The sequence below is a fragment of the Gadus morhua genome, chromosome 2, assembly GCF_902167405.1.
Source record: "Gadus morhua chromosome 2, gadMor3.0, whole genome shotgun sequence".
NCBI classification, from domain to species: Eukaryota; Metazoa; Chordata; class Actinopteri; order Gadiformes; family Gadidae; genus Gadus; species Gadus morhua.
The window spans coordinates 13,101,651-13,118,371 of record NC_044049.1 but is presented as its reverse complement, the minus strand read 5'-3'; the positions used below and the strand labels follow the sequence as shown (position 1 = coordinate 13,118,371).

The 16,721-nt window shown below is 43.3% G+C and overlaps 1 protein-coding gene across 1 annotated transcript in view; it reads right to left on the bottom strand.

Moving 5' to 3' along the window:
- mrc2 (mannose receptor, C-type 2) overlaps positions 1-16,721 on the bottom strand; it is a 49,921-nt gene that overhangs the window by 26,260 nt on the left and 6,940 nt on the right. Inside the window, exons 3-9 of the mRNA XM_030339050.1 lie at positions 15,293-15,466; positions 11,588-11,752; positions 10,962-11,075; positions 10,573-10,716; positions 10,087-10,278; positions 9,408-9,562; positions 8,831-8,935 (exon numbers count right to left, since the gene is read on the bottom strand). Coding sequence (XP_030194910.1) covers positions 8,831-8,935; positions 9,408-9,562; positions 10,087-10,278; positions 10,573-10,716; positions 10,962-11,075; positions 11,588-11,752; positions 15,293-15,466 — 1,049 coding nt within the window. The remainder of the gene's footprint in view (positions 1-8,830; positions 8,936-9,407; positions 9,563-10,086; positions 10,279-10,572; positions 10,717-10,961; positions 11,076-11,587; positions 11,753-15,292; positions 15,467-16,721) is intronic.

The following is a 16,721-nucleotide window of genomic DNA, read 5'->3' as shown; positions in this document are numbered from 1 at the left end:
TATAATTAATTTTAAATTAACTTTGTAATACAGTGATGCGTATGAATTTGTATTGATTTTATTGTAGCCTATAGCCTTTTCTTTTTTAAATGTCAAAGACTAATAAAATATCCCATGAAGCAAATTATAGTGTAATATAGTTCTATAAAAAGTGTAACGGTGTCTATCATAAAAGCCACAGTGGTGTCATTGATTATAAGTGTAACGATGTTTCACTTGTTAGCCACAGTGGTGTAAGTGGTAGCGATGCTAGGTTGGTCATCAAGGGTTCGTGCGTTCGAATTTATTCACAATCAGATTGAATTTTGCTCTTTTAGTCAAACTTATTGACGCTGGCTATGGCTGGCTGCCACAGGTCGCTCATTCAGCCATACCTCTGGTTGGTTGCGACCTATTTGACGCCAAAAGGGTCGCGACGCTTTTATGGTCGCGACCTAGTCGGTCAGCCTGCCAGAGCCAGTGGCAGCCAGCGCGGCCGGCAAGTGGCAGCCAGCGCGGCCGGCAAGTGGCAGCCAGCGCGGACAGTGGCAGCCAGCGCGGACAGTGGCAGCCAGCGCGACTGGCCTGTCGTCGCAGCTAGCCAGCCGATACCAGCCAGCGTCGCAGCCCGTCATATAATTATCATACCATACCATCGTACTAAATCATACAAAAATTGCGTCAATAAGTTTGACTAAAAGAGCAAAAATGAATCAGTCCGTGGAGAGAATAGAACACCGACCTTCAGGATCAATAACTTAGCCTCACTACCACTTGTACCACAGCTTGCGCCACTGTAGCATTGGTTTCAAACTATTCCTCTTATATTAAAGTATAGCCTATCGCTCTATAACGAAGAACTTTGTGCATAATATACCTTATTAGGCTCAATGACATTTAGCAAAACAAATATATAGGCTATATAAGATATAAAATACAATTAAATAAATTATTTGGATACGCCCCAAATTACAACTTATGTATTTTATTGATACTGATAGACCAACGATTTCATCATTTTAAACTGTACTTCAATATAAAAATATTAAAACAATATTAGCAATAAAGAGCTGTAGGTAGCTTTCGCCAGAGAGCATGGCCTTCTGGCAGAGGCGTCGTCAGCCCCTTTTTACTGGGGCACGTGCCCCAGTAAAAGTCTCCAGTGCCCCAGTAAAATTCCATTGATCATTATTAAATTCATCTGCAGAAGCGCCGCTCTCGCTATGGAATCGGCAGGATTCATCAAGTGCATTTCCTGCTGCCTCTGGAGTCTTCAGTCGAGCCTGCCTCTTACCAGCCAATCAAAAAACGAAAGGGGCTACATAAAAGCCAATCAGAAAATACCCCTACTGTATCTGGGTAAGATTTAACGCAACAACCAATGAAAAAAAACAGTTATTTACGGATTCGTCCACGTGACTCTTCTGAATGTTTCAGTGGTAAAGTGTGTCAAGTATGACCAAGTGTTTCTTTCTGTTCAATAGTCTAGATAGAACTTTATCAATCCCCTGTAGGAGAAATTTGTTAATAAAACAATAATGGTAAAAAAAATAAGGAATCTCCCACTTCCGGCTTCCATGAAAGAGAACCATACTAATTCACACAATAGCGTTGATGCAAATCTAGCATTAAAGGTTAATTTAAGGAAGTTCTCTCCAGTCACGCTGACACTAGTTTGCTAGTAGTAGCGCTTTAATTTGCAGCGTAAGAGAATTCTGAGAAATCTGAATGCTGACAAAATTCTCAGAATTCTGACACTGCAATTTATTTGCACGCTACGACTAGTGAACTACTTTAAAAAAAAAACTCGACACTGCGACCAGGCGACAAATGACTGGGGAGAACCTTCTTAAATGAACCTTTAATGCTGGATTTAATTATCAGAATTCGGATTTTATCCAAGTATTCTGACTTTATTATCAGAATGCTGAATTTTATCTCACAATTCAGAGTTAATTAGCCTATTCGATTTCTGAATTAAAATTCTTGTGATGAAAAATCTACATTTGTACAGTCGATGTGCAGCACTTTAATTCCCGTCAACTTTGTTTTCTAACACCAGCATTTCCACAACTATGCTCATGTTCGTGACTGCTATACAAAACCATTTATAGTGCATCTATTTTTCTGCTGGGTAGTGATAGTCGCCCTAAATGCAGCTTTAATTTGGGCTCTGATTCTGAATAAATGCCGCTGCTGAACTGTGTGAATAAATAAAGGGAACTGAAATCTAAAGAAGACGTGTGGTTTTGATGTACCGTGAATTCCAGCTGAAAGTGGAACATTGCTGCCATCAGGGGAAATTAATGTAACCTAGGCATATTGTAAGTAGCTTTCAATTCCTTGTTTTTTTGTTGATCATGTTTCGTTGGAAACCACGGGAGCTGGAAACAGCCCAGAGTAAGTCATCTCCTTTTTTAACGTTACAACAAATTCACAACTTGTTTGACACAAACAATGACAACTTGATTGCCGTTAAAGAATGTTGCCCATATAATTAGCACCAGTTTTTCAATACTGAGCGTCTGTAGCCTGTAGTTTTATAGCACACACACACACACACACACACACACACACACACACACACACACACACACACACACACACACACACACACACACACACACACACACACACACACACACACACACACACACACACCATGCGTGCACGCACACACGCGGAAAATGAATAATGAATGAAAAATTGTCTGTATTCAAAACTTGAAGTTTTAGTGGACAAAATCTTCCTTAACACAAAAAAGGAAATGATGGATATACAGGATGTTTTTAACATACTGGATCCAACAATGTTCCCAACACTGACACAGATAATTCAGATCATTGCACTCACAATTCCTGTAAACAGTTGTAGTTGTGAGCGATCTTTCAGTGTGTCGAGAAGGCTCCACACCTGGCTTAGGTCCACCATGGGGCAAGGAAGGCTTCACCAACTTTCTCTTTTGTCCATTGAAAAGGAGCAACTATGCAAAGTGAGTCAAAGCCACGTTATTGACCGCTTTGCCACCATGAAGGCGCGGCGATACAGCTTAATAGTGAAAAAATTATCATTTAAAAAGGCTCTATGCAGTAGTGTATGGCCTTATTTAGTTTAATTTAAGAGCTTTGATGGTTCTATAACATTTTCCAGGTTGATTGGTGGCAATGAGCCACCTCACCTTAAGTCAGAAATTCTATTAGTTTTAAACCTTGTTTCTTGCCTTTTTAGTACATGTCGTTCTGGCAAAATTATGCTGTTTCCACACAGCTTCTAAATAAATATAGATGTGTAGACTTCTCCTGATAAAGAGGTGAAGGTCATAAAGAGACTTTTTGTTTATTTGTCAGTTACCTTATTTGTAAATCTTTGAGATGTGTATGTGTTTAAATAAATATAACTGTACGGTACTCATGAATCCATCTTTGCGTCTTTACCTTTACCAGTGCTTTAATATAGCCTACAGTATGACAGTGACAATGATTTTGAAGCTCGTACATAACCTTCTGTATCCATCTATTTCATATAGTGCACACGTAAAAAAAAAAATGTTGGCTGTTGGGGGCCTGTGCCCCAGTAAAACTCTAGGTCTAGCAACGCCCCTGCCTTCTGGTACTTCAACTGTCGCAAAAAAAAACGTTAATAACATGCAAATTAACTGATTAAGGACCGCCCATAGACTTTGAGCGACCGAGCCAGACGAGAAAACGGCAGCCAGACGAGCGACCAACACAGCGACCAATGCGACCTACGTCGCGACCAATGCGACCTAGGTCGCGACGCACGTCGTTGGCCACTCGAAGAGCTCGGCCCTACTGCAACAAACAGGAGCTTGCTCTGGGTCACGAGCTCTGGGTCACGAGTACTGCACGAAGGGGTCGCGCGCGGGGCGCGGGGGAGGGGGAGTGCAGTACGACCGTTTGATTGACGTACTTACTGTCCAATGCAACTCGGTGGCAATGGAAATGATTGGCTGGAGTTTTTCGAGCCCTGCCCGTTCCACAGATGATTGACTTGTTTAATTTTCATGTCAGTACTTCTAACTCAGTGGCTGTAAGCGGGTTATGATAAGGATTTCAAGTAATTTTGCAAAAATGGCCAAAAAAGCAAATCACCTATACAACCTTTAATAATCGTTCCTCACGGAGATTCCTTCTGAGGATCGCAGCCTCTACGTCCACAGGCTCTCGTAGAAAAGGACATGCCATTTCTAACACTTCCTTCTGTCGGAGAGCTGCCTTCAGCCTTATAGACAACAAACTCAGAGTAGGTCCAGGGGCGATTCTAGGTAGTGTGGGGGCCCTAGGCAGAGGATTGTTGACGGGGGGGGGGTGTATGGAGCGATTGTTTTGGCTCTAGGGGACCCCAAACAATTGCGGAGCCCCAGGCAGTTGCCTGGTATGCCTAATGGGATGCGGCGCCTCTGAGTAGGTCTAACCACCTCCCGAGCAGGTTAGACCCACGGCGTATGTTGCCGCAGCAACTAACTCTCGGTTGCGCTGAACCTGCTACCTGAAACGGAAAACCCAGAGTTTCCGTTAACTCAGAGCGAACAAACTCGGGGTTGCCTCAAAACCAGCTACCTGAAACAGGGCTCTGGTCTCTTCCGGAAAAACCGTTCTTCAGCAGAACTTCCACCTGTTTCCACAGCCGTTGCACAACACAAAGGTGGTCATGGGTTCATCAGCGCTGCGCGTCTGGACCTGTGAGTAGGAACAGTTCTTCCCTATTATATACTATACCTATAGAGCTCCGGAGTCCACAAACAACAACAATCACTTGTCCTCCGTGCTTTGGTTCAGTCTGACAGCTCATTTCTATGCAATTGGCAGCAGCTCATTTGCAATAAAGCTACAGACACCAGAAACAGCACATTCTGAAGGGACTCAAACAGAGAGGAATAGCGGTAGTCACGTTTCTTTTTACTGAAAGCTATTTCCAGCAAACAGCTTCAAAACATGTTTACTGGAACTCATATACTTTGTTAACTAAAGGACGGAAAACACTGTCCTTTAAGTTGTTTTTATACACCCACGCGTGTGCGTGTGTGTATGCGCTGTGTGCGTGCTGTGCATTATTTAGGTTTTATTTGAATAGGGACAGATACAAAAACATAGATAATGGTGAACATCTGATGTATGCATCAGTGTTTGTAGAATAAGCTAATTCACGACACTTGGCCCTAGTGGGGCTTTTGGTTAAAAATAATAATAATGATTAACACAGTCTTCCAGAAACACTTTGGTGCCGACCAAAAGTCCTTCTCCATGGCCTCTCCGAACTTCTCCCACACCTGCTGCTTAGCCTCCGACACGGCAGCAGCTGCAGCCCTTCGAGCCTGTCGGTACCCTGCAACCGAGTCAGGAGTCCTCCAGGATATCATATCCCGGAAGGCCTCCTTCTTCAATCGGACGGCTTCCCTGACCACAGCTAGCCACCGCGGCTTCAGCAATGGAGGCTTTGAACACCGCCCACTCCGGCTCAATGCCCCCAACCTCCACAGGAATGCCAGAAAAACTCAGCCGGAGGTGTGAGTTGAAGATACCTAGGACGGGGGCCTCCTCCAGACGTTCCCAATTCACCCGCACTACTCGTTTGGGCTTACCAGGTCTATCCGGAAATTTCCCCCATTCCCTGATCCAACTCACCAACAGATGGTGGTCGGTTGACAGTTCCGCCCCTCTCTTAACCCGAGTGTCCAAAACATACGTTGGAAGGAACACTTTGAGGAACTCCTGAATCCGAATAACACGCCCTCTATGTTGGAGGCAGAGCTCGAGGTTGATGGTGCTTTGTCGTCAATTTCCCTGGTGGAGGTCACTGAGGTAGTCAAACATCTCCGCAGTGGCAAAGCCCCAGGGATTGATGAGATCCAGCCAGAAATGCTAAAGGCTCTGGGTGTTGAGGGGCTGTCATGGGTGACACGCCTATTCAACATCGCTTTGGCACTGTGGTACAGTGCCAAAGGAGTGGCAAACCGGGGTGGTAGTTCCCCTGTTCAAAAAGGGGGACCAGAGAGTGTGTGCCAATTACCGGGGTATCACACTTCTCAGCCTCCCTGGTGAAGTCTACTCCAAGGTGCTGGAAAGGAGGGTTCGGCCGATCGTCGAACCTCAGATTGAAGAGGAACAATGCGGTTTTCGCCCCGGACGTGGAACTACGGACCAGCTCTTCACTCTCGCAAGGATCCTGGAGGGGGCCTGGGAGTATGCCCATCCGGTCTACATGTGTTTTGTGGATCTGGAGAAGGCGTATGTCCGGGTCCCCCGGGAGAAACTGTGGGAGGTGCTGCAGGAGTATGGGGTAAGGGGGTCTCTCCTCAGGGCCATCCAATCTCTGTACCCCCAAAGTGAGAGCTGTGTTCGCGTCCTCGGCAGCCAGTCAGTTTCGTTCTCAGTGGGTGCTGGTTCTCAGTGGGTGCTGGCCGGAGAATCGGAGCAGCGGGGGCGGTATTGCGTTCGCCTTACTGCACCGTTGTTACGAAAAGAGATGTGAGCCGCAAGGCAAAGCTCTCGATCTACCGGTCGATCTTCGTTCCTATCCTCACCTATGGTCTTGAGGGTTGGGTGATGACCGAAAGGACGAGATCGCGGGTACAAGCGGCCGAGATGAGTTTTCTCAGAAGGGTGGCTGGCGTCTCCCTTAGGGATAGGGTGAGAAGCTCAGCCATCCGTGAGGAACTCGGATTAGAGCCGCTGCTCCTTTACTTAGAAAGGAGTCAGCTGAGGTGGTTCGGGCATCTGGTAAGGATGCCCACTGGGCGCCTTCCTTGGGAGGTGTTTCAGGCACGTCCAGTGGGGAGGAGACCTCGGGGAAGACCCAGGACTAGGTGGAGAGATTATATCTCAACACTGGCCTGGGAACGCCTCGGGATCCCCCCATCAGAGCTGGTCAATGTGGCACGGGAAAGGGAAGTCTGGGGCCCCCTGCTTGAGCTGCTCCCCCCGCGACCCGACCCCGGATAAGCGGACGAAGATGAGATGAGATGAGATTAACAGACAACAAAAATAGGACAACGAAAATTAAAGTGAGAGAAATGGGAGAGAAAATAAGAAATACAGATAGAGCACAGTGTGTAAAAACTAAATATGAGAGCAAGATTTTTGCTGAATTAGCCACAATTTTGTGTTTCTTTTGAATGTGAAAAAATATAGGGATACATTTCCAGTGGTCTGGCAGTGAATTCCATAACTTTCACCCTTTTATTGAAAAGGCAGTTTGAGCAAAAGATGTTCTGCGGAAGAGGATAGTACAATTGCCTTTTGACGTCGCTCGGTGGTGTGTGTGTGCGTTCTGTGTGTGTGTGTGTGTGTGTGTGTGTGAGCTGCGGGCTGCTTGGCACATGCACACTTGACCAAGTGTGGAGGAGTTACTTGTCCAAAAGGCCTGCTATTATAATAGTAAGATATTAGGATTTTCCATGGCATAAAGCTAGACCAAACAAACACACACACGCTCGTACGCACGCAAAATCCCATTCCAGTTTACCTCTATGGTGTGACGATGAGCATAAAAGCCAGACCGAACACACAAACAAACACACACATTTAAAATCTATATTAAAATGACCAATGTGGTACAAATACAAAGAAAATAAATCTCTTTACGAGCGCAGCCATTTTTGTTGTCGAGTCGTACGTTCGGCCTCACTGATAGGCGTTCTGGGTCAGTGGGAGAGGCCTGCGGAACTGTGCATTATGGGAGATGTTGTATTCAATGCAAAAGCGCCAAAAAGTGACTGTCTGCCTTTTTTTGATCAAGGAGGCACAAAATTAGAAATGTATGGTACTATTTAACTACATATATGACCCACTTCCAATACAGATTGATGTTTCCACTGGTGAAATGCTCCTTTGGTGTATATACGTATTAATATGATATATAATCATATTAATGATAAGTATGGCAGCATATCACTGCAAACTCATAAATGATTTTGCGCTCATGCAAAACGAACATTTGTGAACCCAAATTGTACCACTTTTACTGCACTTCAGTGCAGTATTTATCGACTCTAAAGAGCAATAATAAAGCCTGCTAGGAGAAAATCAGTCATTGAGCATGCACTTAAAGTGAAGTAGCACACAAAGTGTCAGTTAAGTGTCACTGGGGGTGTTTTCCCAAGTGTCAGGTGTGTTTCCTGCTTGATCGAAAAAAATATCTTCTCCGTGGGTGGTTTTCCTTTGGGGCGGTGTGGGCGGAGCCAGCCATGGCCATTGTATTCCTAAATGTGATTGGTTGCTCTAACTCGGTGGTCCCCAATGGGTTCTTTAAAGTGACTTTATTGTAAGTATTCTGACTTTAAACTCAGAATTCTCCAGTCTATCCAATTTACTACAAATAATAGTTTTACTATTATTATAATAGATTGTATGTGTAAATCCCTTTTTGTTTGTACAAACTTAAAGGGTACATATTATACCACCAGGTGTGAGTGTGATTAGCCTTACAAGCCGTTTCGAATATCAGCCCCATATGACATCACTTGGGGGCGTGTCCACCTAGATCTGTGCTGCATAGATGAGCAAGGTTTACTTCAGTCCACTGGGTAGGCAGGTAGACTGATCTATCCAGCATAGATCTTGGTGGACACGCCCACTAGTGATGTCATATGGGGCAGATTTACGCGAATACAACTGAGTGCATTATCATTTTTTTAAACAACAATACACAAAACAACAAGAAGACTACAGCAAGGCCTGTCATGGGGTGAGTTTGAAAGCTGATGGTCGGGGGGGTCTGGAGGTTGAGTGGCCCACTATTGCCTATTGGCTAGCTCTGCCCACTTAGTGCCAGAAGGAAAACCACCTGCACAAGCAGGACTAATATTTGAGCAGGTAAAAACGTTGCTTACTTTTTTGCAGATTTTCTGCTGAGTCTTCCCTTCGCTCTTGGTCCCAGGTTTCTTGCAGATGGAGGGCAGGGTCAGGTTACAGGGGCTGTCGTTCCAGCGGCCTTCCTGCACACGTCCACATGAGCAAACACAGGCGCAAAAGCACAGCTGCTTAATAGAAACAAACACAACCACCACTCCCAGATTGGGATTATTATTATTATTTTTTGACAGCTCAATAACGTAAGACCAGTGACAAAGCCCCAGAAATATCTTATAGTCTTATGAATCATACATAGTCTGATATTAGTATCTCGTTTTGCAGATTTTTCTGTATCAATTGAAATCAAAATGTACCTTCATTATTGTGTTCAACAACGATTTTGATGTTTTGCATTTGCAACAAATGCCGTTAAATGAAAGCCTTGAAAACTGACGTTGCACAAATGCTTACAGGAACTAAAAAAACAGCTAAATCTAAGCCAAAAATATGTATAAATAAGCAAATCCCTGTTCAATAAATTCCTGGCTGCGCCACTGCCCTACATGAAGTCAGACGATCAGGGTCCGGACTGGGGGGGTTCAGGGGTGTGCTCACCGGCCCCCAGATGGTGACACAGTCTTCCTGGGTGTTGCGGAAGTTGTTGGGCTCAAACGGGTGCCAGTAGGTGAAGATGACGGGCGTGTGGTCCGTCCACTGGAAGTCCATCTGCATGTCGGTGTCGTGCAGTCCGATCCAGAGCTCCTCTATGTCTGGAAGGAGACGGACGTCGGTGTGCAGAGGTTTGATTGTGGTTAGAGACACAAATGGAAATATTATGGTAATGTTGCCTTTTCCATCTATCGCCCACACGAGACACAGTGAAGTTATGGAATGCACACCACTGTACCGTATGCCAACACATGGAGGTCTGTCAGTCTGAATTTACGCTAATAAGCCCAATATACAAAGCTTTTGCTTCCCAAATGTGATAACGAGTCTGAACGCACAAATGGGTTAATCACAAAAAAATAACAGTTCAACTGAAGTAGCAACTCATCTGAAATCCTAACGACTAAAAGTATTTGAAGGCATTCTTGTTTAATGATCAGTATCTTTTGTTAAGTGGTGAATCAAGCTTTAATGGCAATTAATAATGCGGGTGGTCAACTACTTTTCCTTAAATATAGTTTGACTGAAGCTGTGATTTGAAAAGCATTTTAGTTTCATGATCGGCCTCTTTAATAAAGGGTTCCTTCCAGCCGTAATGGTGAATATAACTCTGATGGTGAATGACCTTTCTTCATGTTGTTTGTGATGAACTCCAGCTCTGGCAGAGTGTGAACGCTGACCAGGTTAGCCTCTTTCTTCTGGCAGGTCCTCTGCGCCATGTCCCAGTTGGTCTTTTCTGCGACTAGCTTGTAGCAGCCCGCCTGGAATGCCTGCCAGCCCACGTCACACTCATACTTCTCATCGTCGGCCCATGAATCTGTAAAGACGGGGCGGAGATTAAAAAACATATAAATACCCTAGAATCTGGAAGTCAATTCAACAGTTAAAAACTCCCTTGGACCAACACTAGCAGTATCTTTAACATTCAAAAAACAATTGATTGGAGCTATAGGAATAAGAAAGAAGAGGTTATTCAGTACCGTTAAAGAAATATGCTATGTAGCTTCCTTTTGTCAATGTATTGCACATACCTAATACAGAGATAGTAGATATAGTAGTAAAGACAACAAGGTGAATGTTAGATGTTGGTTGCTCCATGGTTGCTCCTCACCGGTGGTGAAAGGATCCAGGGTGGCATTGGGTTTCTTCTTACAGACGTAGGGCAGGGCATTGGAACAGTCCCGGTTCTGCCAGCGCCCCGAGGACTCAGTTCTGATCGCAGCGCAGTTCTCCTCCTCCTCATGGTTTGGTTGATCTGGGAGAGCATTACATAGTAGCTCTTACATTTATATTCAAATTTGATTGATACTTTTCCTTGTTCTTGTTTTATCGGATATTGTACAGACACTGTTATTTATAACGTTGCAGAAATGCGAATGCCTGGATTTCAAGCCTATAATGACTACAACCATTGTGGACAGATAAACTTTGAACTTTGTGGTTGCGGTACCTATCTATGTTTCAGCTGCACAGCTAAACAGGCGGTGTTGCCTGGCTCACCAGACTCCCAGTTGAGATACTTGAGGGGGGAAGAGTCAGCCCACTGCCAGCCTCCGTTGGTGTCGAGGTCGTTCAGGCCCATCCACAGAGCGGCGCTGTAGCCAGTCAGTAAACCTATCAACGGCAAAATGAAACATCTTTGGAGATAAGTACATGTCAGGGACTTTATTATGATTTATTTTATGTTAACCGACAAGTTTTGAAATATTATTCCTTTAGAAAAACCTTGGTTAAGGTCGTACAGATTTCTTTTTAAATTAATTCCAGGAAATGATTCGAGACATTCCAGAAAATGTCATTGCCTTGGCCTGTTTGTTTTCCTGCAAAATGACCTCTTTATATACTTCATTAGGAGTATTCGGATAATGTTTTGCATTTGTGAAATGTAGTGTACAAGCCACACAATGTGACAGAAATACTAGCATCTAGGAAGGACAGGCAGTTCAACCGTACAAGCCTGTCCTCCATGTGCTTAATTCAGATCAACATGCCCAAATAAGGGTTTAATGGTTAAACACATGATACTGCATGTTTCACCCCTTATTTTACCAGTGGGATCAGGGGCTTTAGCTGACCTTTAAACGTGCATATCACATAATATCCTATCATACATCACTGACATTTACCATTGATGTAGGTCTGCTCATGCAGCTTGGTGATGCTCAGCAGGTCTGACCCCTGCTGTTGGCAGCTGACGCGCGCCTCGTACCAAGACAACGTAGACTGGAAGTTGAACTGGTAGCAGCTGTCGGTCAACGGGTCTGTATCCCAGAAAGTCTCGCAGTTGTTGGCTGACATTGGTAAAAGAAAAATCAAAAATGTTGGTTAGATCATGAGCTATATTTTGAGGAAATATGAGTAAAGTATGTGTTTGGGTGGTTAGAAGGGAACCATAAAAATAAAAATGATATAGGGTTGAAGGGCTCATGTATGTGTATATATTAGAGCTGTCAGTTAAACGCGTTATTAACGGCGTTAACGCAAACCAATTTTAACGTCGTTGAAAAAATTATCGCGCGATTAACGCAATTATTTTATTTACAAAATAAATACTTTTTTTTTTTTTTCTTTGGCTCAAAACAAAGAAGCAGTAGCCTGACTGCTATGTTCAAATGACATTTGTTCAAAGCAGTCGTTTAATTGCACTATAGGCTCTTTTTTTGTATCGTCCTGTTTTGATCAGTATATGCCAATGTTATCAATAAAAAATCATTTGCACAAGGCAAGCCGATGCACTTCACCATGTTGATAAGAGAATTAAAATGAGAAGAATTATGGGACAAAAAAATCAAGGGATATTTAGCATAGAAAAAGAATTTGTGATTAATCGTGAGTTAACTATGACATTAATGCGATTAATCACGATTAAATATTTTAATCGCTTGACAGCTCTAGTATATATATATACATACATGCAACACTTGCCATGCCATTAATGCAATTAAACATGCAGACTGAGAGTATCAAGCTTATTTTGGAACCTGTCCAGGTTCGATTGTTATCGGATCACCTGAAAGCATTTGTGAGTCCAGATAAACAGTCACCATTTGAAGCACATCCTCAGCGGGGTCTTATAATTGCTTTGCTCGCTCTACGTGAGCGCCTCAGGTCGGACGGACATAACCCTTTAAGTGCTGCTTTCATTCAAAACACAGCTGTACAGGCTGTGTTCTGGAAATATTATTTGGTCCTTGGCAAGCAAATTGCCTGTGCAGATTTCCCAAAATATGGATTCCTGGTCCAATTCGCACATGACCCCATGCAGGAAATCTTCTGGAACTTTGCATGGTAAGACTGCACCAGGGATGGAAATTAACTTTTTTGCCCACCAGCCACTGTGGCAGATAGATTAAAAAATCTACCAGCCACTCATCTTTTTTACCAGCCACTTTTTATACGCTATATATATTTTTAATATATGCGTACATTTTAAACAATATAATAGTAACAATAGATAAGAAAAGTGTTTTTCATACGCATCTTTTTTACCATCAGAAGTGATTTTTACTGTAAGTGGGTTCTACCAAGGAACTGAGTTTAAAACGTTACACTCTTACCGCATATGATAAACAATACACAGGTATCTGCTCTGGTATTACCAGAGCCCGTCTACGAAGAGCCTAGGTACTTCCTATACGCCCCATTGTACCGATCTTGGTTGTAGTTCCATTAGACATCCACTGGGGGTGATCGCGGGCGAGTCCAGATGAATGGGAGTCTATGGGGCTAGACGGCTAAATATATCTCTATTGTAGATTCCGCAATTTCAATATAGATTATAGCTCAAAAGTCAAATGAATGAGTACTTATGTCCTTTCGATTTCTTACATTTTGGGCTGTTGTTGGCCGTACACGCTAGCATTCTGCTAATGAATGCTGATTGGTCAGGGACAGACTTGCGACTGATTACGACCCCAGACTCCTCTTGATGGCATCTGAAGCTAAAGCACAATCAGAGGACTTTCCGTCAAAGCTAATTTTTGCGTACTGTATTTATATTTTCCTGCAGGCACTTTTATTTTTTATATAGTTATGTATGGTGATAGTACATGGGTATAAATGGAATTTCTTCCATTTCTTGTGTGCAATGTGTTATATACATGGTACGGTCAATGTCTCGCTCAATATCATTTCATCTGTCATTGTCTATTTTTCGAAAATAAAGATAGTTTAAAAATAAATAAGGCTTGTAAATGTGCAATGATAAACTGCTCCAACAGTGGAAACGGATTGTCCTTTTTTCCGTTTCCCAAGGACAGAAGCAATAATAATTGCTTGCTCCTGTCTGAATGGTCCTAGGCTATACCTGAGGCTGCACCTGGTAGGGAAAGTTGCCCTGGAGCCCGGGTAAAATCGCACATGGCTTATTCAAGTTGCGCGCTAGACATTCTCTAAAGTGTCGAGACTCAAGCACTTAACTTACCTTAACCGATTGTTCCATACAAATTGTTTGTTAACGATTTAACAACTTCAACATCTGCTATTACTGTAGTTTTTTTTTGTAGGACTTACTAGGTCATGGTCTAATGACCTTGCACAGAGGCATCTACACCACTTGTCATTTATTTCTATGCATTCACTGATCTTTACAGATGGGTTTGTTTTCAACCATTGAATTTAATTTCTCTGCCCTGCAACACATTATAAGCTACACATGTTTGTTAAATGAGAAATATGGTCTAGGTCACATTGAAACAGTAATTATACAAACATTATACCAACATAGCAACAGGCAAGTTTATTGCATGTTGAAATGATTTAAGAACACTGAACATTCTGAACAGAGGCAGGGAAAAAGGACAGAGGAAGAAGGCTTGTCCGTTATCACAGCATCAAGGTCCAACTGTAGAGATCAAGAAAGGAAGAGGCATGAGGAGTACAACCGAACACTGTGCTCTCTAGGAGATTGGTTAATGATGTAAACTAAGTTTATGCATTCTTACAATTATGATTCAAATCCAGGTTTCTATTTCAGGAGAAAGATAGATATTCAGCCGACAGCCAGCTGATAGCAGCTAGCACTAGATAGAAATCAACAGCGTTGTCGTTACTAAAAAAAAAGCTTTATCATTGGCACTAGTGAGGATTAAAAAAAAACACTCTCTGTAAATAACATACATATGTAAAAAAATTGCGCATTTCTTTTTTTTACATTAGCTCACTAAAACTCTCTTGCTCGTGTATTAAGCAAAAAAAAGCCTTACCTCCAACAGCTGGTGTTATCGTTGCGGATGCCACGAGAAAAGGGAATGACGCGGAAGTGATTCAGAAACTGCCGTAAAGCAGTACCTCTGACATTTCGTTTTTTTTAACGCCTTTTTAGAACAGATACGTAACCTTAAAAAATGCAATATTCAGCTGAGTTTATTATCTAAGCCCCACCTTTTGAACGCAACTTTCAAATTACTTGACAAAAAATTAAATTGTGAGACAAGTGGATTCTGAGGGTAAAACCCCATAGGCTCCCATTCATTCTGGACTCGCCTGCGAGCACCCCGCGTGGACAGAGATTATTACTGCAACCAGTCCAGAAAAATGGAACTAACCAGCGAGTGCCTATTCTCCTCATATTAGACATTCTCTGGTATTACCCGACACAGTAGCGGGTGAAGTGACACAATTCACCCGCCACCATACAAATCCACCCGCAAATGGCGTGTGGCGGGTGTTCATTTCCACACCTGGACTGCATGTGTGAAAAGGGCTTCAGTCTTGAGCACTGGGTAGGTAGGAACATTCAAAAGAAAAAAAAAAGAAAAAGGGAGGGGAGGTTTTTGGGATTGGAGCTAAGAGAGAGGTAGAAAACCAGGTGGTGGGAAACGTTGACTCACACTTGACAGGACAAAAGCCCCAGCGTTCGTCCTTGCCGTAGTCGTAGGTGGTGGCGCACCAAAGATGTCCGTCCTCCCGACCAACGGCAGTACAACTGTGGAACCACTCTCCATTGTACAGGAAGGGAAAGTAGCAAGGACGGCCTTGGGTGTTCCCCTGGATTGTGAACATCTCTGAAAAGTACACAAAATTAGGAATAAAACAGCATAAAGACATCAAATCACAGCATTTAGCAGCAGAAACGTAACATTCCTGAACTGTACGACCACATGTGTTTATTCCCTGCCTTGTGTAATCAAAAAAACATTTTGCATAAAAACAATCCAACCACATCAATTGCAGACTCTTCTGATCAGCAGAAGGTACAATGAGCGACAAAGTAAAGTAGATTTGCCTCAAACAACCCTTAAAGGAAAGTAAATAATTTTCCCGTAAAACAGTAAGGAAAACAAATTTACAGACTGAGATAAGGTTGCTATTGCGGTCATTTCATGAGGCCACATGCACACACACAGATGAGGTGAACTAACTCCCAATGGCTCAGTGAGCAGAGCTAAATGCCCAGAGGTTGCCAATTTTCTCTCTGCATTCCACTTGGGTGTGAAGAAAAGGGTAGTAAAGAGAGAGCGAGAGAGAGAGAGTGAGAGGGAGAGAGAGAGCGAGAGCGAGAGGGAGGGAGAGAGATGGGAGCAGAAAGAGGAACAGCATCAAAGGGGGAAAGAGACAGACAGAGACAGACAGAGCTAGAAGGAGAGACGGGTGTGTAGACAGATAAAGACAGAGATAGACAGAGCAAGAGAGAGACAGAGAGGGAGAGACAGAGAGAGAGAGAGTTTTCTAGAGCGATACCCAACATTATCAAAATATACAGAGGTGGACCCTCCTCCCGAGGGCAGTACAGAAAGTAGGGCAGCAGACGCGTAAAACAAGTGGCTGAAGTCCTCATAAAAAGCCCCTCCCCATCTTTCAATCCTCCCTGTACTCCCCCACCACTGGCTGGGCATACACCAGCTACTTTGAAAGGCCAATGGCTGGCTAAATTCTGACATATTCCTCCAATTCGCAAAGAAAGCATTGAGGATTTGTTGAGAATGTTGGAAATCTTTGTGTTTCGAAAAGTTGCAGTTGACATGTTTTTAATTGCAGTCAGGCCCGGGTTCAGGAACAAGCGAACGATCCTCGCAGTTTAGATTTCTCCAGCAACCTCCCTGAATTGGTGTTTTTATAAATTATATTGACTTTGAAAACAAAGCTTTGTTGTAAACTGCTATTGGCGAGAAGAACTCATCTGGGGATGAAAATGCTAAACAAATATGTTGATGGCTAAGAATACTTTAAATGTTTAGGTTAATTTAGCAACTCTGAAATATAATGTTTGGTATCTGCAGCTGGAAGCCAGCTGGCTGTCCTCGAAGATGCCTCCAGAGA